Source organism: Parus major, chromosome 12, assembly GCF_001522545.3.
Source record: "Parus major isolate Abel chromosome 12, Parus_major1.1, whole genome shotgun sequence".
NCBI lineage: Eukaryota > Metazoa > Chordata > Aves > Passeriformes > Paridae > Parus > Parus major.
Window position 1 is genome coordinate 11,307,572 of NC_031781.1, and position 26,339 is coordinate 11,333,910.

Below are 26,339 nucleotides of genomic sequence, written 5' to 3' on the forward strand. Positions count from 1 at the left end.
GATGTTTTGCCATCTTTATGGAGTGCATGTAAACAAGCAGAAAGAGGAAAACAATGTGTTTGTGTGGTGTATGTCCTCCCCATTTCACACTCCTCTTAGCTGTGGTTTCATCTTACCTGTGCTTTACTGAATGGAGCACAGCACTCCTACAAAATTCAGGCTTTTCTGGGCCTTCCTTGTCCAGGAGAATGGAGATAGTTGCATCCAAAAGTGTGGGCTCCAAAAGAGAAGTGAGGCACTTCTTCTGTGTAAAGAGAGCAAAGTCAGAAACCTGAATATCAGGTATATGTTTGTGCTTGAATCATTCTTGTTTATATCAGCTGACTCACTCAGTGAAGTTCATGTGTTCCCTCCCACCTTTCCCTCTGCTTTCATGCAGGTGAAGCACTTCAGGCAGAGCACAGATATTGCCGGTAAGGGAGAGTGCAGAAGGAGGACTTTGGTCCAAACTTTCTTCCATTCTTCCCTCTGGTTCTGCAATAAATAAGATTTACTGAGGAGGGGTTGGGGAGAAACAGTACATGCAGGCTATGTGAGTAGCCTTTCTAAAGAGAGCAGCTGAGGAAATGCAGAGAAGAAAATGTTCTACTTCTCTAGAAATCTTAATATTTTTTAAAACTAAATGTAACCAATTCTGTCTACCTCACATGGGTTTTTGGAGAGGTCTAAGTAGTAAGTAATAAAACACATGCTGTGTTTCTTGATACATGTATGGCATGACACAGGACCATAAAATATACCATACATAAATGTGCTTGTTCTTATTATACTCTCTCAACCTCTCTCTTCCCAGTACAGACATAGGTTTTCCCATTGGAAAATGTTGCCAGCATTCCAAATCAGAAGATTCCAAATGTAATACATGCCAAAGAAACAGAAAAATAGAAACTTGCAAAGCTTCATAGTGAGCTGTAGTTACTGTAAACAGTGACAAGTACTGGTAGGTTCTTGTCATTGCACGTGCTGGGATGGTGTCAGGGGACTTTGTGACTTTGTAGGTTCTCTTGGACACTGAGGAAAAAACAGGTGGCTGTCCTGTGTTGTGGCTTGTCAGCTCCTGTGTCCTGTTGTCTCTGCTCAGGAGGTGGCTGTGGAGTGTTGTGAGGAGGACACCTGCATAGGTGTGGAGCACGTGCTCTCATGCACTGCATTCTATTTTTGTTTCCACTCATTTATCTCATCTGTCTTCAAACTGAGAAGTTTTCTTGATTTGCATCAGTTGTCTATTAACTAGGTATCACCGATATTCTGTGAGATAGGGAAAATAGATACTTTGAGCTAGAAAAAAAATCAGGAGGCTGTGCCAATATACATTTCCCAGCTGTGTAGAAATATTGTTGCTGCTCTCTTTGGCCCTAAAGACTCTGTAGGGAGGAGTAAGGAATAAAAGTAATGTTTTATATGCCCTGCAAACTCTTCATAGTTCAGAGAGTCATTTGACTTAGGTTAAGAGTAATGCAAGTATGAGATGTGACCTCAAAGCTTCCTCAAACCAGAAGAGTAGATAAAGATGGGTTAAGAGTTATACATGGAGCATATGGGATTTTGTTCATTGGGATGTTTTGGGTAAGATAAGAGGAAATGGTCTCAAGTTGCACCAGGGGAGGTTTACATTAGATATTAGGAATTTTTTTTCTTTACTAGAAGGTTTACCAAATTGGAACAGGCTGCTTGGGGAAGTGGTGGAGTCAGTATTCATGGAGGTATTTAAAATAGTTGTTGATGTGGCACTGAGGGATATGGGTTAACGATAGACTGGACAGTGATGGGTTGAACTCGATCTTAGAGGGCTTTTCTAAGCTAAATGATTCTGTGATTTTATGATAAACCAGTTCTCAGCTGTCCTCATGATGCAAAGTTGTGAAAATACAAAGCTGTTTAGTGTTATGAATAAAATCATCTTAGTCCTGGCTACTGGTTGCTCGACCAACTGAAAGCTATGAATCACTTTCCTGACTGTTGTTGCCAAACCAAACCCAGGGTTAGTATTTGGCCTTTGTTGCCTCTGATAATTGCTGACTTGAGCTCAAACCCCTGACTGATTTCACTCTCTGAAGTGAAGAGCAAAAGGGCCTTTATAAAATAAAGCCACTGAGTATTATGCAGATGTTGCTCTGCAAACATATCAGAACAGTTTTGGCTGATTAGCAGTCAGCAGTCCCTAGCCTGTGACATGAATAAAATCATTTGTTCTTTTCACACATGAAAGCATGGCAGCTAATCTGCTTCATATTTTTATATTCAGAGAATGAAAACAAGCTGAGCTGTGTCTTACCAGAAGAGCTGTGAGATCATTCCTGTTTCACCAAACTCAGATAAATAAGTTCTACAGATGCAGAGTCTCTCTTTCCTGCAGGAACTTTCTCCTCTGACCACCCCACCTTATCCCACCTATATTCTCCAAGCTGTTTTATGGCAGGAGGTGAAGAGTAATACAACTCAGTCATGGGGCAAAGGTGAGAGTGAAGGCTACCAGACATAAACTTGCATCTCTGAAAGACATGATCTCATTATACTCTTAGAGTAGTAGAACAGTTTAGGTTGGGAGGAACCACTGAATGTCATCTGGTCCAACCCTCTGTGTAGGGCCGGTTTAGATGAGAAAGTATAAAAACAAATCGGTGATAGTAAAGAAACAGAATTATTCAACTGGGTACACACTGGGTCCTAGTTAATCTAATAACTTCAGACACTTTTTTTCTTATCTCCTGTAATACGCTAGGAAATCTGGTCCCATTTATTTATTCTTTGTTACCACAGTAGGTTAGTACAAAGTACTGAAAGTAATTTATCCACTACTCCATGTAGTGTAAACAGTTTCATCCTACAGTTCACTCATATTGTGGGTTTGTTGATTAGAAATCAGGACCAACACTGCGGCTTCTTAGTCTGGAAATAACATGTTTCTGTTATGCCACTTGAGTGGACTTAGGGAATCCTCTGTGACCTTCTGTCAGGACCCAAGACCTGAAGAGAGGAACACCCTGCAAGGCTCTTCAGTCTCCAGTACCTATCCAGGCTTTCCCAATTGCCAGAAGATAGAGTGGTATAAGACAGATAAACCTCATAGGCATGGCAAATGTAGCACTGGATTGTATCTCAAGAGGAGCTCTGGACCATTACTCCCATCTGAATAGGCTTTAAATTAATATTTTTGTAAAGCTGTCTTTTTCCTGCAGTGAGAGAAGTCAGCAAACAGATCTTACTTTACTAGCTCATCCAAGATCTGCAGTATAATGTCTTATAGAAACAACAAAAGTAATTTTCCTGAGGAGGTTTTATACAGAGGACATACAAAATCACAGGAAAAAGGGTTTAAAAGATCTCTGGTTCAGTATTTTCATGTGCTCAGTTATGAGGGTTTTGGTGGGTTCCCGATGTTTGAGTGCTGCCTTAAGACATGAACTTCTATTTCCACAAGGTTAAAATGTTGTGTGTTCTGTCATTATTCAGGCTGAGCCCCTTAAACTAATTTTTATCCATTTCAGCAGAGTGCTCAGTAGCTGCTTCTAATGAGAGTTCCCTCAGGAAAAGTTGGGAACTTGTTTTCAGTAAAATTTTGTGGTTCACTCCTAATTTAGGTACATGACTGTCATTGTTACTGAAGTCAGAACACTTATGCTTCAATTCACTCTGGAAAAGTATCAAACCTTGGCCCTAATGAGCAGTGAATAGAATGCTTAGGAAGGAACAGGCACAGCACTGGTGGTGAGGCAGCCAGTCATCTTCACATAATCTTTACTTGCAGAGAGGTTAATCTGTTAAGTAAGAAAAGTTGTTTTTTTTTTAATGGAATAAGTTGTTCTATACTCTAGTGCTCATGATATCCCTTCCAATATTCCATAAAATAATGTCATATTTGGATGTCTGTACTGAAAGAATGTTGTGGTTTCATGCTGTCAAGACACATTGTTGTGAAAATCCATTGTAATAGAGCAGTAGACTTTAACATATGTTTTAACAAACTGTCACTACTTCATTAAAAATTTATTTCCTCACATTAAAAAAAAAAATAAAAAAATAAACAGCACTAGCTGAGCAGAGATATGTAGAGAAGTTTCTGGATGGAGATGGAAATTGCCAACTTAAGTCTTTGGCCTGTTTGCTGGAATTTACTGTACTCTGCAGAAGGAAAAGCTTGCATTTTTTCCTCTGAATGCATGACAACCCACAATTTAGGGAAGATCTGAATTATTCTGGCTGTGAAAGTGGCCATAATTGCAAAGCAATTCCCAGTTAGTAGCAAGTGACAGATCTGGTTATGCCTCCTAGCTGCAAGACTGAACTATTCGGTCTAATAGATTTGAAGGAAAGGAATATAAATACTGTTTGATTTTAATAAGTATTATCAAGGTTATTGGTCATTACTAAATTGTTACAAAATGAACAGTATATTCAACTGGCAGAGTTTCTGTGTGTTGCTATTAGAATATTTTTTCTTTTTGTGTAGGTAAAATATTCTTCATGAGTTAGAGGCCCTTGGTTCAAATTTTCCTCTTTTGCTCTGGTTTTTATTACAGCTGCAGCTGGGAAGGGTGACTCGGGTTCAGAAGCACCGGAAGATCCTGAGGGCAGCAAGAGACTTGGCACTAGATACCCTTATAATTGAGTATCGAGGGAAAGTTATGTTACGACAGCAATTCGAGGTCAATGGGCATTTCTTCAAAAAGTAAGAGTACTATGAAATGATTGGTATGAGAGCATCATGGCACAGGGAGACTGGTGTCTCTGTGGGATAGTGCTCACTTACAGGGTCCTGTCAGCTGTGCCTTCTGTAGAAATGGGAAGTCAAATATATCAGCTCAGCTTGATGCTCTGCTTATGGACCAAACCCTCTGAAATATATCTTTTAAATTGTTGGAAGTACATAAGCCCCCAGAGCAATAGTGCTTCCAGTGAAGTGAGGGATACCTGTTAACAACAGTGCTGTGGGAATTGAGTATTTTTGGGATTGAGATGTTCTGTTGCTTCTCCAGGCCATATCCCTTTGTGCTGTTCTACTCCAAGTTCAATGGCGTTGAGATGTGTGTTGATGCCCGCACCTTTGGTAACGATGCCAGGTTCATCAGGCGGTCTTGCACTCCAAACGCAGAGGTAAATTCTTTCTTCATCATCACTGTAATTGCAAATACATGTTTCACATAAGCTTAGTGTTTTCCCTAATTTAAAATGCTGTAAATTCTCTGTGTCTCTTGCTTGTTTGATGGTTTAACTTGGAATATGAGACAGTATGGGAACATGAGGGAAGTTTTTTTGGAAGAGAAAGATTTCTTTTATGTCCTTCCTTTGGCTGCACAAAGATACTGAGAGTAAGCAGCTGGTAGCAGTTGTAAGTGGAAAAGGACAGTATGAGAGAAGAACAGCAAACCAGGATTTTCCCTATGGAGCATTTGGGATAATTATTCATAGAGTAGAATAAGAGCTACTTTGCAAAAGGAGGCTTCCATCTTGGAAGTAGGAAATGCAGCCTGTGGGGACGTCAGTTTCTTTCTACTTTGTTTAACAAGGTTCGTCATGTGATTGCTGATGGGATGATCCACCTGTGCATCTATGCTGTTGCCACCATTGCCAAGGACACAGAGGTTACCATCGCCTTTGACTATGAGTACAACATCTGGTGAGTCCTTCACCTCGCCCAGGAGCTCTCCACTGCCCTCCTGGACTGGACATCTTCCTCCAGCCCTTTCCTCGCATTCTACATATTGCTCCGTTTTCTACTGAATTGCATTTCCCGGCTATTCTGTCCAGTTCTGCTGGCATATTCTACAATAGAGGCCATAAGGTAGCCTGCAGTCCTTGCTTTGGCACGTGGTGAGATGTTTAGTAGGAGATGTATTGAATGTCTCTGTGCAGGGGTTGAGAAATGAAGAGTGACACAAATTATGTTTGTGTTTTGGAGCAGCAATTATAAAGTGGACTGTGCGTGTCACAAGGGGAACCGGAATTGCCCTGTGCAGAAACGTAGCCCAAATGCTGCAGAACACCTACCTCCACCTGTTTTAGGCACACTGATTGGGGCAGAAACACGCCGGCGAAAGGCGCGTCGAAAGGAGCTAGAAATGGAACAGCAGAGCATTGCGTCGGATGAAAACAGCAGTCAGCAAACTGAGGAAGTTCCTGAGGGACCTGCAGCAGTCAGTGACAATGAGGTAAAATCTTGGTCGCCTTGTTATACATGTTACTGTTCAGTGCTGCAGGAGTCTGATCCAATAGCATTGCAACCTTCAGAACAGAAACTGCAAGAAGCCTTGTTTTTAACCTTTAGCACCTTAAACTACCACAGAAATCTCGGTAACTTCGAAACAGTACTGGGTTACTAAATCTATGTCTCTCTCTCAGGTGCCAGAGAAGGAGGAGAAACAAGAAGGGGAGAAAGAGGAGTCTGTAGATGAACAGGGAGCCTTGGTCCACAGCAGACGGGCAAGTACCTCTCTCTGTCTGGGTATCATTCTCTTTAGGACTTGCTTCATGCAGTGATCATCAGGTCCAGCTGGTTATTTCACTTGTTCAAACACAAATCTCATCTGTTAGTGATCTTCAGTAATTTGATTAACAACAGCATGAAAAAAAAAGGAGGCATAAAAAACCCACCCAGGTTTGGTTGACTTCAAGTTACAGGATTTATGTTAGGGTGCTGCAGATTAGGAGATACACTATAGATTTGTTTCCTCATTGAAAGGTTTTACTTTCAGGGGTGTTCTATAGTCTAAAACACACCTTTAGCAAAACCATCAGCAGCAGATTCCAAAAAGGTAATTGGACTTTTTTTTATGTTCCTACTGCCCTTCCTTATTGCCAGTACAAGAATTTATGGCACTATATATAACCATAGCATAGTTTGAGTTGGAAGGGACTGTCAAAGGTCACATAGTCCTACCCCGCTCAGTGAACAGGGATATCTTTGATGCGATCATACCATGAACCAGAACCTGATTTTTCATAAAACTTGATTGTTTTTGCTGGCTTAGATTTGTAAACGGGTATCTGCTCAGTGTATGGTTTCATAAACATGTTGCCTTATGGGGACAAAGGTAGGATCAAGTTGCAAAAGTTAGTGAGAGGGTAGACCACCACCAATACTATTGGCACTTAGGAAATCTCTGTGTTTCCAAATTATTGTCATCTTAAGCAGTCTTCTTGATCAAAATATATCTTAGTGTTCTGGGACCTTTGATAACAATCCTTTAGCCTTCATCTTTACTGAGTAGACCTGGTGGTTATTTTCTTGTGTTGCTTATGGCTCCTGGGATTGCTGCCTGGATTGGAATGTTTTATGCATGTGAATGGAGCTGTTCTGGCTCTTAATTCATTAATTTGAATAAACAAGAGAAAAATCCAAACAAAAATGCAAATACACAATTAAAGCAAGCAAGCAACCAAAAACCCAAGGAAGAAAAACAGAAAAATTGCTCCTGTTCCTTTACCAGCCAACAAATGTATTGAAGCTAGGAATTAGCTGTTTTTCTTTGCTCACCAATATCATAATCACCTTTCTTCCTCTAATGAGGGATATGGATCTGCCAAGTGTAAATTTCCTGAAAATGCTTTAAATGTTAAGATAGTGCAGCAACTTGGAGAGCCAAGGGCCATCCAGCAGAGAGATCCTTGGATTAACTGATGGATGTTTTAGAACAGATGAGATGAAGCAGTCAGTTTCCACTGAAATTTGAATGAGAGCAATCATCCATCAGATCAGCCTTAAAGCTTGGAGGGAAGATTTAATTTTAATGCAGAGAGGCTGATCTCTTTTTGGGACAGAATAGTTCAGTAAGCCTAAGAGAAGTGTTAGTTTCTCATCAGCCTGTAAGCCCTGTTCCTGTAGGTTGCAGCAGTTAATCTGCTTTAATGCGATTCAGTTTTCTATACTTGGCATCAGGTAAATACCCATATCTATAGTTTCCCCAGTCTCTGTGTGTGTGTGTGTTTGTGTATGTGTGTGTAATATTTTTTAATAGAAAACTGTAAAGGCCAGGCTGTGGACTCCAAAATACTTTCTTCATGATAAATCTCAGAAGACATTTGACCCCACTTCTTAAAACCTACTTGATTCTTGCCAGTCACTGCAATATTATTGTACTTCTGGGCTTTTTACATGCATAATTAGCAATTATTTCTGATACAGCCAGGTGATAAGATTTCCTCTCCTTTCTGTTTACCTAATAAATTGACTTGTTTTGCCTCTCTATTCTCTCATGTTCTGATTTTCTTATCCACTATGTAAGCTGCTTAGACCAGAGCATTTATTTTTGAGCTGGGTCATCTTCTGATATTCTTGCTGCAAAAAGAATGAATCTGAACATTTTAATCAGTTTGTGTGCTGCAAATTATTGAATCATGTACTTCTATTGCCCCTGGCTTCTGTTTGGTTCTAACATTTGGTCATTTGCAAATAACTCTATTTGTTTCCAAGTCATCTCTTCACTCTACTTATGCTTTCTTACAGTTTTTAATTTTTCAAAATTATGCATTTCCTTGTGGCTGTTACATAAATATAGCTCAGTAGTATCTAAGTGGTCCTATTTAAGAACAAAGTTGAGTTCTTCTACTTGTGCTACAAACACATGATTATGTTGTTATTCTGGGAAATTTGCCATATTGAAAAATGCAAATAACTGATAAGAACTGCTTCTCTCTGTCCTCTGTCTGGCTTTTGTCATTGCTGTTTGGCAGTTGTTCTCTTTGTGCTGCTTCCCATATCTGTTCTTGACTTGTTTATGTGCATAATTCACCATGCTTACCTCAATTTACCCTTGTGTTGTAGTCCCGGGAAGACAGGAAGGTAGAAGCCATCATGCACATGTTTGAGAACTTAGAAAAGAGAAAGAGGAGACGAGAGCAACCATCAGACCGTAACAACACTGATGCTGAAATCAATGTCAATTCGGAAGCTCCTGAGCTGGAAGAAGTAAAAGCAGAGACTCCTGAAACAGAAGATGGAAGTTCAGCACTGAGTGCTCCTGCTCCTCCTCCTCCTCCTCCTCCTTCTCCTCCTCCTCCTCCTCCTCCTCCTGTTTCTAACAGTACGAGCAGTACTGGGGTGAACACACGACGGTCCTCACAAGTAGCGGTAAGACAAAGATAGAACTGTTTGCTATCTTGTACAAAGCTCAGTTGCAGCATTTCTGATCATAAGATCGTTCAGGTGGGGAGGAGCTTTGTGGGCTGTCTAGTCCATTCTGAGTTAGGGAGGGACAGCTCTAAAGCTAGACCAGGCTGGCCAGTGTTTTACCCAGTCTACTCTTAAAACCTCCAAGGATGGAGCTTGCATCTCTTCCATTTCATGGTTGTTAGGTTGAAAAAAAAATTGTTGTGTATCCAGTCTGAACCTCTCATTTCAGTGTATGTCCATTGATGCACCACTGCATCTTCTTAGTGGCTTCAGGCTATTTGTAGGAAGACTGCTGTTACATCCCACTCAGTCCTCTCTGGGCTGAAGAAGCCCAGCTCCTGCTCCAGGTGAACCCCTTTTGTACTGGTGTGAGCTCAAGTTGGATGCATAAGTGCAGTGATGGAAAGTTCTGTTCTTTTTGTTTGGGTTTTTTTTAACCCAGTCTACTTTGGATGCATGTGTTCCCGTTTTAGGGCAGGGCTCAGACACTTCCCTGGAGTGCTCCATGTCAGCTCAGGTCAGGAGTAAGAGCAGTTACCTTGAGACAAGCAGCAAGTTTCCGATTGCTGCTTTCTTCCTAAAGACCCATGTTCTGTCCTTTAAGAATGCAGAAGACAAAACGATAATGTGCCAGTGTTGAAGGGTCCCCAAGCCATCTTATGAACCAGCACAGAGTCCAACAAGATTTTGAGAGTCAGGTAGTGTCAATAAATAAATCTCAATTCTCAAACCTGTATGCAGAGAAAAGGAATATTCTTAGAGGTGCTCAGACTAATGACAGTTTATTTTGTAGGATGCCGTCCCCGAAAAAACAGTGACTAAGCCAGCTCCAGCAAAACCCTCCAGGCCCCGACCAAAAAGTCGCTTCTCTCGATACCGGACCAGTTCAGCACAAAGACTGAGAAGGCAGAAACAAGCCAATTCCCAGCAAGCTGAACTCACACAGGCTGTCCCAGAGGAAGGAAGCACTGCCAGCTTGGTAACCACAACAGATGTCAGCAATGTCGAAGGGCCAGGAGAAGGCAGACAGTTGACAGGATCTGATCCAACTGCTATCCTGGCTACAGGATCCCAGTCTAATCGAGCTGCAGTAAAGTACCCCAAAACAAAAAAGGTAAATACGATCAAGTGCTCAAGGTTAGGATGGCAGGTGTTCATTTAGGATGCAGCAAAGAGGTTAACTTCTAGCTTAGAATTGAAGACCAAGAAAGAATGTGACTGCAACTGTACAAGCTAGAATAAAGTTGGAAAGGAGGAAAAATTGCAGAAGCTAGCAGGCAGCTGCCACATACTGGGTATAAACTAGCTATTAATACATTTAGTTTTGTGTCTAGAAGCTAGTTTTGAACAGGGTGATTTAAGTTTTTGGAGGATCTTCTAAGAAGATGAATGGAGCATAAAATTGAGCTACATCTGTGACACTGGGTTCTGTCTCCAACAGGTGAGAATTGGGTTTGACACAGGAAGTCCTTCCTGTTGAGGAGAAGGGAGTTTTAGCTTGTGGGCTGACCTGAGCACCTTTGTGCCACATTGCCTTTCTTCTCCTGTGCTGGTTGCACTGACGTGTGTGTTTCCTCCTTCAGTACCTTGTCACTGAATGGCTGAACGACAAGGCAGAAAAGCAGGAGTGTCCAATTGAGTGTCCTCTGCGCATTACGACAGACCCAACAGTTTTGGCAACTACCCTAAATATGTTGCCAGGACTCGTGCACTCCCCGCTGATTTGTACCACACCTAAACACTACATTCGCTTTGGTTCGCCCTTCAACCCTGAGAGACGTCGAAGGCCTTTTCTGTTGGATGGCATTTACAGCTCCTGTAAGAAGGTATGTTTGCTCGTGTCTTACCTTTACATGATGTATACTCATCTTACTGGCCTCCTTGTAAAGTTGTGTCCTTTTGGAGTTTATTTCTGTGTATTCCCGCTGAGCTAATGTGTTGATGCAGTGTCCAGGCTATAACTGCTGATCCCCTTGCCAGAGTTCAGTTTTCATCCTTGCCTTTTGCCATGGTAGAACAACTGTTCTGTGACTGCCCATTTAGAAACATTTTAGTACTTTTGGATCTGCAGTGGCTGTTTATTATCCAGCATACACAATTCAAAGTGTTGATTGCTTCCCTTAGAAAGTTTTATGTTACTACTTTCACAGTCAGAGGATGACTGGCATTGTGGTGATAGGACAGTGTTGCAGAGGACCTCAAGAATCCAGTGCCTCAGTTAAGATCCATTGTCTTTGGACAGCCTTTGTGGTTTAAAAGCTTTGAGTTTGCCTGTTCACAAGAACAAGTCCACAGCTCTTCATTTGGCATCACAGACTGCCTATCTACAGCAGATACTTTGAGGCCGTGCGGGAAGCCTGAACCCAGCTCAACCAAGGATTTAGTTCCTCCAGAGATTACCAGGAAATGCCAGTCTTACCCATCTGCAGGGAAGGCAAGGTAGTTCACTCAGCCAGATTTGTGTTGGAATCCATCTTCCCTGTTGCCTGTTGGTTTTGCTCAGAGACTTTCCAATTCCTGTGTGATTACCTGAGAAAAATTATACAGAAATCTTTTCTGCTCTCCCTGTCTTGGTGGCTTTCAGGTATCATGTCCTGGTTTCTTTGCCTTCCCTTGTTTGAGGGTATTTTTCCAGAGAGAATCTTCAGACTTTACTGTTTTCCACCTTCAGCCAATTTGTTGTCGTGCCCTACCAGTCTCTTCAATATTTCTTTCATAGTTAAAGCTCTTCATGGTTTGTATATAGATGTGTGACAACAACGTCTGTTTCTGTGTGCCTCGGCAACCTCCTCATGCATCTTTTAGCTGAGAACTGCAAGGTTTGAGCTTCTTTTGAGCTTTAACAGTCTCTTTGAACCCCAGGGAAGAGAGAAACATCCAGAGCAAAGCTGGCATTGTTAATTGGAAGTCTGTGCTCAGGGTAGTTGCTGTACAACTTTTTGAGCCATACAACAACTTTGAGCAAGAAAGCTCAAAACTGAGGGAAAACTATTGTCATGGAACAGTCTTCTGATCTGTTGCTGCATTTGACTCTGTTCTAGTTGAATGATAATTCTCACTGCTGGACAGGGAGTGGATTAGTCTCAGTATGGATGACTTCCACACCTTCCTTGAAGGTGTCCAAGACTGGATGTTGTGTTTCAGCTGGGACATTTTCAAAGAAGAAAAATTGCTTTGTGTCTTCTAACCCAGTCACACTGGGATGCATTTTGTGCATCCCAGTATGACTGGGTTTTCTTTGACAAGTTGATTTAACTCAGGTTCAGTTTGTGATCTAATATGTTTGTTAGAACAACCCATTAGTTTTGTAGCTTGTAATTGTAGAAGTGATTGTTCTAGCCTGTGCTAGCTGTCTCGTGTTTTTCCCTATGCATTTCCCAATTCAGTAGGAAAATTATTAGTGGTGTCATCTAGCATTCTTGTTTCTTAATCTGAAAACTTAAATACAGTGCCTATTCCATTAAATAGTTAATAAAGTACTGAAAGTCGCTGTGTCCAGAGCAGATGTTGCAGAAATAATTTGTTAGATTTCTACTTTTTGAATGTAAATAATAGTTACCTGTTCTAGTGAGGGGTTTCATCCATTTTGTAGGAGATTCCCTGGGTTTTCCTTGTAAAATGCTTTTTAGTATTTGGTGATTTTATGACTTAACAGTCTGGAGATGTAGAAATCTGCTCCTCATGTTCAGGAATGTGTAGAAAACTCCCAGGGAAAACATCTCGTTTTCAGCCAGCTTAGGTCTAGAAATGGTCCAGAACTTGATGATACACTCTCTCAAGACCTGATCTCTGTTTTGTCTACTTTTGACTACTCAGCCAAGGAGGTTGATTTATAAAGGCTGTTCAAATAGATCACATATTTTCTTGGATTGTCAGCAGGCCTCATCCTTAAACTACTGAGAACTGTGCCAAAAAACTCAGCTGATGATGTCAGTTTGCATCCAAAGCATGGCAGTGTCTGAACCTCGCAAGGAAACTGAACTGTAACCTGCTCTCACCTTAATCACACACTGTGCAGTGACTTGGCTGTCAGATCAGATGCCACGTTTGAGGTAGAGGTGCTCCAGACTGGCTGGCACTTCTCCCTTTTGCTGGCAGCCACAGTGGAATCCCTTGAGTTACATTTGAACAGAGAAGAATCGTCTGCTGTACATAGTGAAGGCCATCAAAATAGATCCTGTCACCTGCTCTTCATCCTCGCATTGAAGTTTTCACTTTGAGGATTGTGGCCACTGAGTTTGTGATGTACTTTCACGATAGCTTTGAGGAATCATAAGACACACACGTGTATCTCTAATAGGATACACATTGCTGGCATGCAGATGAACTGTGGATTGCTGAAAGGTAAAAGTACAATTTTAAACCTCTCTAGGACAAGAAGACTCTGGTAAAGTGAGTCCCCTGGGTAAACTACACAAATGAAAATTGCTGTTTGCTTTTTTCTACAGTTTGCTGTCATTTCACTGGATCACCTGAGTATTTTCCCTGATATTGTGGCAGTTACCTTTATAGTAGAATAAGCAAAGGCTCCTGCCTGCCATCAGGAGTCAGTTTGTACCAAGATACAGGGCCAGCACAACCACTGCAGCAGCTGATTTGCTACAGCTTCAGTTCATGTTCGCTTGTGTGAGATGTGAAACATTCTTAATTGTCCATGTTCAGAAGACTACTGTGACTTACCTTTTTTATTAGTAGCTTAAGAAAAGATTTGCTTTTACTACTCTTTTCTTGGTTTGCCCTCCTTGAAAACTGCTGCCTGCATTTTAATTAGATTTTTTTTCTGTTCAAATTTGCTCTCCAAGGCAGGAAACAGCTATTTTTTTGCAAAAATCAGTGGTTGTAGGTAGTTAATTATATTTGTGTTCCTTTTCTTTTAAATTATTATTGTTTTAATAGTTTTAGGTGCCACTGTCCTGCATTTTTATATTTATAATTAGCTCTTTACTTATCTCTGTTACTGCTGATGATTGCTGCTCCCAGAACCCATGTCAGGAAGGGCCCCACAGTACGTGGTGGGCTCAGTGCTAACAGTCGTTGTAACGCACTCCCACCTGAGCTCACGCCAGCAAGGTAACACCAGGCTTCTGAGCAGCCTGCCCTGCTCCACAAAAGTGTAGGAGTTGGAGTGCATCCTGCAGGATTGCAGAGAAAGTACCCGAGGAGTTTCACGTTTATGCAGTCTCCTTCTGTTTCAGCGCTGGATCAAACAAGCCCTGGAAGAGGGGATGACTCAGACCTCACCAGCTCCACAAGAGAACAGAACCCAGTGTCTATACCAAAGCAATGAGAACAGCAGCTCCTCCAGCATCTGCAAAGATGACACAGGTAAGTGTTCAGCACCATCAGGGCAGCATCAGCCCTGGAGACAGACTGGGAAAGGTGCTGAATACCGAAGGCAGCTGTACAGGTGACATCTTAATGTGTCCTGCTACCTGATGGCACAGCTTATGGGTCGGTGAGAATGTTGCTTTGTCGTTTGTTCAAATTTCTGCAGACCCATTCTAGCTAGAGCATCTGTAAAGTTTCTCAGTATTTTCCTGTAAAAAGATAATCACTTAACATTGCATTATCAATCTCAGTGCTCTGGGATGTCCTGTCCAAAGGAAGGGAAGGGGTAGAGGGAAGAGAGCCCAGGATCATCTCTTTTCAGCAAGATACTGTTAGAAGGAAAACTAAATACCTGCTGACTTTAGGGAGACGTAGCAGTCTTACAGGCATGTGTGTAATAAACAAATGACTGAGTCTCAAGGATGGAGAAGCTAAAATCTATGAGTAGAGCAGCAGAATAGTTAAATATTTTGTCTGAATTTACAGAGAAAGAGAGTGAAGATCAGCCCAGTCAGGTGTCAGTTTTCCAAGGATGACAGACAGGAAGCTAGACATCACACAGATAATACAAATTTTATTATTGAAAAGTTAGATGAATAGGAAATAATCAGAACACCAGAACAAATAAATGTACGTCTCAAGCAAGACCTAACCTGTAGAATTTACTGGTGATTTGTTTGGGTTTTTTTCTAAACTAAGCATAAAAAAATAGTATTATTTTGAAGATAGGAAGGTCTGAGGGAAAGGCTTTAATCCTTTGTGTAAAGTGGAAATGTGCTTGGGCTGTATTGATGTAGCCTATAGAGAACTGTTAGGTTCAGGTAATAACTGAGCTGCCTCTGATTTGTTTGTGAGAATAACACGTCCTCTGACCTCTTTCCTCTATTCTCCTCTCCTCTTTTTAACCTTTCCTGTCTTCCTTTCCCCTAGCTCCCTCTTGTGCTTGCTCCTAGTTGAAATATTTACTTTCCTTGTTCACTGCATGTTCCTGATTATGTATTGTTCTGTTACCAGTATCTAGACATTGATGTAGAAATCATTCAGAGGTACTTCATTTTTAGGAGTCTTCTGTAGTTGCATTGAAGATTCCTGGGCTTTTTTGGGTAGTAAGGGGAAGAAGAAAGCATGTGATTTGCTCATGGTCAGTAGTTCAGCCGTGTCCTCAACTCAGTTTGTTTTTCAGACTTGCTGAGTCCCCTGAAGAAATGGAAGTCTCGCTACTTGATGGAGCAAAACGTGAAGAAGTTGCTGCGGCCGCTGTCTCCTGTCACCCCCCCGCCTCCCGTCCCTTCGGTCCCGGGCGCAGCGAGCCCACAGCTGGCCACGCCCTGCTCGTCCCTGCCCGGGGAGGAGGAGACTCGCAATGGTTACGGCATCATGTTCTCACCCATCCCCTCTCTGGCTGCCAGCCGCTGCAATACTCCACTACAGTTCGAGGTAAATCTGCCCGGGACTGGGTTGTGCTAAAAAGAAAAGCGCAGCAATAATTGCAGCAGAGGTGGCACTAGGGACGCCTTCCTTTTTGAGTATGTATTCCTGAGCAGCATCACAGTTTCAGCCTCGAGAGCACTGCTGCCTTTCCCTTCTACTTCACTTCTGGACAGATCTCCTGCTCTATGAAGTGTCAAACTTTGCTACAGCCCAGCCTCCCCTCACTTTTTAGTTACCAGTAACATTAATCTTATTTTTTTTTTCTATTTCTGCAGAGTAGCTCCTAAACTTCTCAGGTTATTCAGTGATCTTTAATCATCTCCCCCACTTCAGATCTCTTTGCCAATGGGGTTTTCAATACCTGCCACTTCCAAAGAGTACAAGTATTCCATTTCTCAGAGGCTGTAAGACATCCTCTTTCCCCAAACAGCTTTCAGTAACCCTGAGTATGGTAGCAATACTTCGTGTCATCTTCCACTATATTCTTTGGTTTCCTTTAAGTGGACTGGGTGAAGGAAATTGTCTTAATATCTTGGATTTCTTGATAGTTTCCTTCTGCAAAAATTAGCAGAATTAATGAGCAGTCTGTGTAGGTGGTTTCTATTGATCTAAACTCTGTGGGAGAGTTACCAGTATTCATCAAGTCAGGACACTCTACTCTGTGCCTGTGAATAGGGATCATGCTGTTTGCAGGTTTCATTTTATTTTTTAGTATTGCATATTTTCATTTAAAAAAAAAAAACTCATGGAAGACTTCAAGCCAGCTACTCATACTCTGCTTGTTAGAACCATTAAAAAAAAAATGGTGCAGTGATGGCTTTGCTCCATACCAGGGACTGACAATCCTGCAGGAATCTCTCCTTTGTTTTGCAACAGGGCAAATACTCCTATGTGATACTTTCAGCTTCATGTGCTTTGATTATTTTGGTTGAGACCCCTTTCTTGTAAGCTGTTTGAGAGGCAGGTCTGTAGATTCTAGCAGGGAAGATTGTGGAGCATTGAGGAGAGAGATGAAACAGTTTCAGGCAGAAAGAAAAGCTTTACTAGAAACAATCCTTACCCTTGCAGTGGTTGAGGTAGCAGATCAGGGCAGTGTTGCTATGAACCTCCACAGTCTAATCACTCCTTTCCTGTCCCACCTTAGTGTTAATTAGCCTTTATTTCACTGGATATCTATAATTTACTTCCCTTATAACTTTCTTCCTCTTGAAAATAATTTAACTCACTGGACCAGAGTTTGAATGGGTGACTGCAAGTATAAACCTGTGGCACTGTGGGAAGAGAGCAACAGAAAAATTCTTCCATCAGTTCACAAGCTTCTTCAAGCAAGTAAAAGTTGTGACTTGCCATCTTGTCTTGCTGGGAAATATATTTTCTGAAGGCTTTTAAGAAACTTCCTTCTTGACTAATTTCTTAGCTGCTCTCTAGAAAACTTGTATCACCACAAGCTTCTGAAGCTCTGTTTATCAGGTTTTTACAGATTGAGGTTCTTTAGACTCAGTTTTGTGATCTTTTTAGAATGGAAACAATTTAGAAGATGCTTGGCCCCTCCATATTCGTAAGAGTAGCCAGAAGCATGATGACATGCTTCTGCTTTTTTTTGTGGAGTTTGTCAGAACTTTTTGTTAAGAAATTTCTGAGATTCCTGTTTTCTGAGGTTTTTTACTTTGCAGAAAACACTGACTCCTGCTATATTTCTCTTAACAACATAGCTCTGGGAATCTTGCCTCTCTGCTTCTCTTTTAGGCCTGCTCAGTAGCATGGAAAGGGAAGAGCCCTTAAGCGTGCTGTCACATGCATACACTGCCTTCACTGATAGGTGTCCAGATGATGCAACATTTCATAAAGCTGCTCACACCTGTTCTCTTGACTTGAGCTGGAAAGGTGGCCCACAGTAGATTGAAAGAGACATGTTTGTTTTATAATATATGTCTATGAAAGGTCATCTTAGTGTTTGGGGGATCTTAGTTTACTATCTGGGCTAAACTTTATTCTATCCCATTTTTTCAGACTAAAAATCTTAAGTGTCTTTCTCTATACTTCTTGGTCCCAAGTCTGTCTGACAGCATCAGAAATATAAAGAGTTAGCTGCTGCTTTTCTTAACATTCATATGCTCTGTTTTAGGTACTAAGTTGCATCATGAGATGCAGTAACCCAGTCCTATCTGTGCTTCCAGGAGGCTTTAGAAACTACTTAACCAACCATGATGCTGTCCAGGCTGGGGCCAGTTCTTGGGACAGTTGTTTAGAATAGCCATTGCAAACCTGTGTGCTTTTGTACGTTGTAATTGCCTCTTGACTTTTGAAGTAGATGAATAACTAGATGCTTTTCCCTCCTCTAGAACGTATCCTCCCCTGAGAGCTCCCCTGCGCATAGGCCCGAGTCCATGTCACCTGAGGTAGTTATGGCACCTGAGCTGGGAGTGTTTGGGCTGGGTGTGCGTGGTGGGAGGGGAGGGAGGAGTGTGCAGGCACTGGGAATAAGGATGGAGCTTTAGTCACAGTAAGGCTGAGGAGAATTTCCAGGGTGATCACAACAAAGCAAACAAATTGAAGACTGGAATTCGATTTGCTTGTTGACCTTGGTGGGAAACAGTGCAAAGACTCAGTATGTCACAGCTACTGAGGTGCATGCAAGAGATTTGGGGACCCTGGCGTTACCATCACCAATTTCAGACTCAGCCCAGCCCATGAATGGTCTGTGAAATTTACTGTGTAGTGGCCAAATGACTGCTGGGGAAGGGAAAGCATTCACCACTAGTTGTGACTTATGAGCACACAGCAGTACACCTGACCTGTTCTCTTCAGCCTTGACTTAACACCTACTCACTTGCAGACTGAAAATGTTGAGAAGATGCTAAAAAATAATATTTTGCTTACCCTGATCTGTTGTAAAAGATGAGATGAATTGCCTTGCTCAGTGACTGTTTCATAGTAAAAAATATGTGCTCATCTCCAATGTGGTGGATTACTTGGAGCTGTAATACAGCATGTTCTCAGCTACAACAGGAGGGCAGAGCTGGTGCTGCTGGTTTTTCCCTCTGCGCTGTAGTCCTGCAAAGAGGATAAAATCTTGCCAGTTATACTCATTGTTTGAGATCCTGATATATTAATGTGGTGAAGAAGATGATTATTCTGCTCCCCTGGAGGGTTTTTGGCACTTTAAGTAGATAAATGAATATACTGTTGTATCATTCTAGTGCCCCACAAACTGACAGCACAAAGATGATGCCACTGTGGTTTTGTTGGAAATGGTAAAATGTGAAAATACAGTAAAAATTAAATGAATGTACTATTGTTAGAGATTTCCAAAGCTCACATTAAGTGAAAACAAATGGCTTAGAGGTCCTGGGTATTTTATTGTTAGGAAGTTAGTAGTGGCTGACTTGTGGCAGGCAAGAACTTGGCTAATAAAACAGCAGAAAGACAGCAGGTCTGTTCTGTTCTCTCCTGGCTACTGCTCTGTGTTAACATCAACTTGAGGATGTATGAGGCAATTGAAAATGCTGAGTTTAATTCATGAGCTGCCTGGGGATAGGGTTGAGCTTTATCCTCTTGCTGCAGAAGGACTGCTGGAGGGGAAAGGGCATCTCATATTGGACAGCTGAACTGATCATTATTTGGTCTCTGTCATTCCCCTGTGGAACAAGCAGAACAGTGCAGGAAAGAACCAAAGGGGTAATCAGAAAGGAATGGGGAAAGAGGAAGCTAGATTGTACAAAAGATTTTCTGACCTAAATTTCTGTCCCTACTCTTGCTTGACCCTTGTCTTGACTACCCACCCCCCTCCTACATCCTTCTCGGATTTTCCAGGTCTGCCTTCGATCCGACTTGGATTTGAAGGGTGGGTACCTGGATTCCAGTGCAAACACCTGCCAGGAACGACCATCGCTGCTCAGTTTTGCATCCTCTGATGTGGCTCCGCAATCCTCCATAAACTCTACTTCAGAGATGAACTTCCCAGGGAAAAGTGGGGAAGCACAGATGCTGCTACGAAGCTCTGATCAGGCTTTTCGGACAGAGTTTAATTTAATGTATGCCTTCTCCCCATTGAACGCTATGCCACGTGTAGATGGGTTGTTGCGGGGCTCTCCTCCTTTGGGAGAGAGGAAGCCAGTGAATTCGGAAGCAGGATGCTGCAGCTCTCCTGCTGAAGGGTATTTCAGCAGACACGAGTCAGCGTTGCTCAAAGAGACAGTGCATGGATCCATGTCTCCCTGCGGCGAGAGGGCTTCTGAGGGCACCAGAGCTGCTCCCCAGAATCCGCCACAAAGGAAGAAGGTACGTAGTCCTGTAAAAGAAATTCTTAGCTTGCCATGATGTTTACCGTTCCCCCTCAGGTTCTTGCAAAGACAGGGAGAACAGAGAGCGTCTGGGCAAGTTATCCAGGCATCCAGGGCCTGGGTGAAAACAGTTGTTACAAGAGAGAGAGCTACCCTTTAGGCAAGATTTTGATGTGAGAAGTGGAAAAAAAGACACCACAGTGCAAATACCTCTTCTGGGATCACAGAAAAAAAGAGCAGGATGATGTTAGCTTTCATTAACAGTTGTTAAACTGAGACAGGACCCAGAGCAATAACACAGTGCAGCTGTACAGCTGGTGGTGGTGTTATTTATCAAGATGAAAAGGGTCCTTACAAGAAAAGAGGGTCTAATATTTCAAAAGAAAACACAGGCTGTTTACTAGAACGTATTAGAACATTTCCATAACACTGCAATGTAAGTAAGGTTAAGGTTATTTAAATTTTAGCTATTTAAAACAAAAAACACAGGAATATAGTTTAGCAAAAGCAAATACGTACTGGTTTCTTAGAGCCACGCCAGTGACGCTCATAGGACTAAAACTGAGATAAAATGTTAAGTCAAGGTAGTGCTGTGATAAAATTGGGTACTCATGGGACAAATATCAGTGCCTTTTCCTGTGCTTGGACTTTTTTTTTTTAATGGCAAGTGTAGTAACTCAGATCACTTGTATAAGGGTCCAGCTGGATTAAATATCTTATTTCCTTTCCATTTCTGGAGTATCTTGATTTTTTTTTTTCCCTTTGTTTTTTCTTTTAAAATTACGCTTAACTTAAAACCTTCACAGGTTGAGTTACTTTTGGAAATACCCTGTCCAATATTTTAGCATCCTAAAGCCTTCTGTACGGGCATTGAGTCATAGCTGATAAATTCTTCAGCAGAGCTGCCTTCTGTGAGTTCTTTATGGCTCCTAACCTCATTATAACTCTGAGGGAAGGCAGTGAAAGGTAAATGCTCAGCTGGAAATATTTGTGTCTTTTTCGTTCTGCTGACCTTGTGTTCTGAGGCTGCTTTATCTTTGGTTGGTGTCTTTGACAAATCTGAGACTGCTTTGCCCAAAACACATTGTACCTTGGCTACAAGCAGTTTGTTTTGTGCTAGTGCTGGAAGTTTGCAATGCCTCCATAAGAGCATAACTGCTCTAAGCAGTTAAAATTCCATGCAAGACTTCACCAAGCTTTTAGTGTTAATGTGACTGAACTGGTACAGATGAACTGGGAACTGAAGATACCAGTTCTGTGAGGAAGACTCTTATTATCTGTTTGGGGATGTACAGATATTGAAAAAAAATTACATAATGGCATACACTGGAGAGAGTGTATGGAGGGTTTTGAGAGGAGGGAGGTTATAGAAGCTTGTTGCTTGAATATGCATCTCCTGAAGTAATGTGAAAATCCAGATGGTTAGAAAAGCAAATGAGCTGGATGTTTCTGCTGATGTATTGGTCACAAAAAGTAACAGGTGTTTGAACATGGCAGTCTGAATTTGCACCACTTAGCTCTTTTTTGGAGTGCCTGCAGATCCAGCAAGAGTTGATAATCCCAATACACCTTTTCAAGTTTTACCTGCAGACTCAGAAGGTTTTTTGGACTGTGCGTGGGCCTGTTCCTGTCTGTTCCCTGACTCATGGCTGTATTTTCTCACCCAGGTATCGCTCCTCGAGTACCGCAAGCGGAAACAGGAGGCCAAGGAGGGCGGTGATTCCAGGCGCGGCGCAGGGACCCCCACCCGACAGGGCAGCAGCGGCTCCGGGACTGACACGGACGGGAATGGCCTGTCAGGCTCCACAGCACGAACTCCGTCCTCCCCACAAAGTGGCTTCTCCCCTTCTCATCCCTCCCTGCCTCACGTAGAGGACATCAGCCCACCAGACTCGAGGGGCTGTAGTTCCTCATCATCGCTCAGTAAATCCCAGGAGAGCATCAGCAGTAGGTGGTGAGTGTTACCCTTCCAGGCAAGCCTGAGATTGCTCCACAGGGAAGGACCAAACTCCCCAGGGAGCATTTCCATAACAATATGTGCAGTGAGATGGATTCAGTTGGGTCTCTTGGTATTGTTCTCTTTCATAATTGCTAAACCACTGTGAAGGATACCAGCACTCTTCTCATCCTGTCTTTTAGTTCTTGGTTTAGATATCAAAAATCTGTCTTGAAAGGTACAAATGCAAGCAGTTGTTGCTCTTCCACCAGTTCCCTTTGAGGTCTTGGGTTGTAAGGTCTTGCCCAGGCAATGGAAGTCTAATTCAGGTCTTTTTTTGCTGAGGCTTCACTCTTTCTGGACATTAGTGATATTAAATCCACTCCTGTTCTGAAGGAAAGCTCACGGGTCTCTGTAACTTTGCATTTGAGAAGCAGGGACTGTGCAACTCCAGCTTTGTTGATTTACCAGACTCTGGTCAGTGGTGTGCCTAAGGCATGGACAAACCACCTTTATCATGGTTACTTGTGAGAAGGTTTGATAAGAGGAAATTAAAAACATTTGAACCTGGTCCAAAACATGAAGTAATATGCTGAATTGCCAAGTGTGGCATTACAGTGCCAGTGGAGCAATGTAGGGCACTGGCTCTGCTGCTCTGGAGTCAGGTTTTGGTTGTGCACACCACCAGCAGAAAGGCACACACAGATACACACCCCCCTTTCCTGATGCTGATCTCCACATAGATGATTGGTCACTGCCAGGGGGAGACATTCAAAGCAGCACTGAGGGCAGTGAGAAGTATGAAGATTGTGTTCAAAGCAATTGGATGAATTTGGAGGAGTAATAAAATCTGTTTCCTTCCTTTTTCCATCACTTTTCAAGCAGAGTTTAATAGAAACAATTTGTCTTTTACCTCTCTGACTGTTTTCTGTCTACCAGATGACCTAATGCCAGATATTGGGACTGGCCACAGCTGAGGCAGTCTGCTAATGATTAGTTTATCATCACTATTCTATTTTCAAATATTCTGTAAAATGACGTTCTCCTCCTGTGCCACTTCCTTCTGCCTGTAAAAGAGCAGGAAAAAAGCCAGCCAGCTGAGTGAACTAAAACTAGTTCAGGGTGAGGTGTCAGTGTGGCGTCCTTGCTTTAGTACCATCTTTTGTGTTATCTGCTGCTCCCTCAGCAGGTCCTGCTCTGGCTTCAGTTTCCCACATGGTTTCAGAAGTAAGTATTGTGTGGGAATAAAGGTCCTATTGTTATAGGACACTGGATATAAAGTTGAATGCTGATACATTTTGTAATGGGATTAAACAGATTTGCTGCCTTTAAAATTTTGGGTTTCTGCTTCTGGGCACGGCTGACAAACATACACTCACCTTCTAGTTTTAAAAAATATTTTAGAACCTGTTACTGGGATAAAGTGATCCAGTTTCATCTTTCACTCCATGTGCTTATATATCAGATACATTTCCAGATATTCACAATAATGTTAGGAAGAGAAGAAATTGGTGGGAACTAAAATTCCATGCCTTAATGTGTAGAGTTTTCCAGATTTTTGCTGAATTCTGCAATAATTGAGAATAGCTTTCATTAAAAAAAAAAAAAAACAAAAACAAAACAAAAACAATGGTTTGTCTATTTCAGTTGCCAGGATAAAGCCATCACAATGTAAACAGATGTGCTGCTGCCCAGTAAACCCAGCCTTGCAGAAAACAAGTCTCCAAGCAAACCAAATAGTAAAAAAACCCTAATGGAAAGCACTGTTTTCAGTATATCTTAACAAAAATTAAATACAGAAATCAGTCAATATGCAGTTAATCAGCATGCTTGCATCATATGCAATGCATTTAATATAATCTAAATATTTAAATTCAGGCATTTTTAAGGCACAAATTCATCCGTGTCCAGAGTAAAGGCATTGTAAATCCCTGGTCATGGTGATGCTGTTTATAGGTTAAAAGACACATTTCCAGAGAGATTTGGATGGTCCTGTGTTGGTAGATGGAATGCTGACCTGGTGTTTGTCTGTAGCTCTGTTTTTCTTCAATAGTTTGGCTTTAGGGAAGCCACTTCACCTCTTTTTCACACTTAGACAAGACGCTTATAAAATGGAACAATATCTAGCATTTATCTTGAGTGGAGAGTCTTCATACTACAAAATAAAAAGGACAAACTGGCATTATTGGGCAAAATGACCCAGCTAGCTCTGCTCAGGAATATTGGGAGTATCCAACTATATTGTCTTGGCACTGTATTATCATAAAGGTATTAAGTTTGCTTCTGCTTAGATTGAATGAATGTAACTGATAACTGCAGTTAATCTTAAGCCAACACCAGGATTTTCAAAAAAGTGTTGAATCACAAAACAGTTTTTCTGTAGCCACGTGATTTACTGAACTGGATGCTTTTACCACATTTTTGATTAAAGACTTAGTGTTCTAAGGGCAGTGGCATAATGATAACAGGGCCCAGCAGTCTGAAATCCCACTGGAGGTTTTTTACATGGCAAAAGCAGTTCAGAAGTTTGTTCCTCATCTATCTATAAAGCTGGTGGTCTCTGATCCCCTGTGCATTGGTCACATTGCTCTCAGCCATGCCACAGCACTCCTCAGCTGTTGTTGGGGTTTTGTTGCAGGATGGTCCCGACGTCAGTGGAGAGGCTGCGGGAGGGCCGGGGGATGCTGGAGAAGGTGCTGCGGAGCGGTGCAAAGGTGTCCCAGAGACACGAATCCTCCCCCACCCAGGACAATGCTCTCGAGAGAGATGCAGGTAGGATGGTGAAACTTTGGAATGTTTGCTTGGTGGGAAATTATGTGCTTGGAAAAATTTGCCAACTTGTCTGTTAAGTTGGTTAGTTATATCTTCATCTTTAACATTATCAAAGCTGCCTTCTGCAAATCAAATTTTACTGTTATTCAGATATTGCTTGAGCTCTTCTAGTAGATCTGGAAGACCTCTAGATTTTTTCCAGGGATTGAATTCAAGACTGTCTGCACCTTGACTGACAGGGACAGTTTCTCTATCCTCAGACAGATGGGTTAGCATCTCCTATGCTCTGAAAAAGCTATCATTTAATGGTCATTGGGTGAACATTCAGACAAGTGTATTACCTTGTTTCTAAGCAGTTTAGGGAAAGTATGTACTTCATTCCAAAACAGATTTTTCCTCAGCTGGAGTAAGGTTGTTTGAGACCAGCCTTGAAAATTGAGTTCTCATTTGGAGTTCTCCTGGTTTTGTACACCTAAGCACATTTTTTCAGTGATTTTTCTTCATCTGGTCTAGAGATGAGGTCCTCTTTCCTATCAAATACACTGCAGTTTCTTGGGACCCCTTTGGGAGTTTTTCCTTGTCTTTCCCATACTAGTAGGAAGTTGCTTTCTTGGTTAGTTTTTAGAAAGGTATGTAAAATCCAGGGTCTTGTAACAGTCTTTGCCCAGTATAACCTGTACAGCTCTGGCTCTTCAGTGCCAGCCAAGAATTATGATAGAGTTAAATTTTCATCTGCAGTGATAAATTCTTTCTTGTTACATAAACCTCATCCCATTCTGAATTGTGAAAACCTAATGCTGCAGCTGAAAGAAGTCGTCTTGTCTCCTTCATCCTAGCACAGCAAAGTACGTTTTTTCTTCTTTTGCTTGCTCTGGCAATTTCTTCAGCAGCTTGTTTAGATTCTTGTTTAGATTCTTTGAGCCACCTCCCCTCCCCCAGTTGCTGCTCTGCTTCTTAGTGAAACAAATGGATGGCTGAGTCCCTGCTGTTCCTGGTAGCACCTGGAGGAGTTATGAAGATGCACATTTTCACTTGATGCTGTAACAGATAATATTAACAGGAACTAAAAAATCCCGAAGTTGGAGGGTTTGCTGATGAGGCATGTAGCAATGAAATGGAATTTGTGTGCATTGCACGCTTCTGAGAACTGCAGCTGCTGTCAGCAAAACCTCTCACTTCATATATGCTTTAGGTTGACACAGGCCAGTACAGCCAAGAAAAGCAGTTATTCATGTCCTTCCCTTGTGCAGGTGTTGAGAATGGGGGAGGAAAATGTTTGCTCTGGTTTTTAAGTTTACATAAAGCAAACTCAGGAAGGTCATAGTTTATTTACCCTTTGTAATTTAGTCTTTCAGTAGTCTTTAACTTGTCAAGGGTTTATTTCTGGGAACAGGTACTGCCAGTAAATTGTGCAGCCCTACTGGTGTGCCCAGCCTTTTAAGAAACAATTTCTTCCATAAATCTTTAGATTTCTTGTGAT

The 26,339-nt window shown here is 41.9% G+C and overlaps 1 protein-coding gene across 6 annotated transcripts in view; it reads left to right on the forward strand.

The window, feature by feature from the left end:
* The window catches only part of SETD5 (SET domain containing 5), a 64,298-nt gene that overhangs the window by 35,318 nt on the left and 2,641 nt on the right, over positions 1–26,339 (forward strand). For 3 of the 6 annotated variants that reach the window (XM_033517583.1, XM_033517580.1, XM_033517584.1), the window contains 15 exons: positions 4,521–4,669; positions 4,977–5,094; positions 5,508–5,617; positions 5,903–6,149; positions 6,340–6,420; positions 8,762–9,067; positions 9,903–10,223; positions 10,693–10,935; positions 14,305–14,434; positions 15,621–15,874; positions 18,211–18,267; positions 19,682–20,149; positions 21,819–22,105; positions 24,726–24,859; positions 25,663–25,704. In XM_033517583.1, the coding sequence (XP_033373474.1) occupies positions 4,521–4,669; positions 4,977–5,094; positions 5,508–5,617; positions 5,903–6,149; positions 6,340–6,420; positions 8,762–9,067; positions 9,903–10,223; positions 10,693–10,935; positions 14,305–14,434; positions 15,621–15,874; positions 18,211–18,267; positions 19,682–20,149; positions 21,819–22,105; positions 24,726–24,859; positions 25,663–25,704 (2,947 nt within the window). The remainder of the gene's footprint in view (positions 1–4,520; positions 4,670–4,976; positions 5,095–5,507; positions 5,618–5,902; positions 6,150–6,339; positions 6,421–8,761; positions 9,068–9,902; positions 10,224–10,692; positions 10,936–14,304; positions 14,435–15,620; positions 15,875–18,210; positions 18,268–19,681; positions 20,150–21,818; positions 22,106–24,725; positions 24,860–25,662; positions 25,705–26,339) is intronic. The other 3 variants (XM_033517581.1, XM_015640911.3, XM_033517582.1) reach the window with 3 other exon arrangements.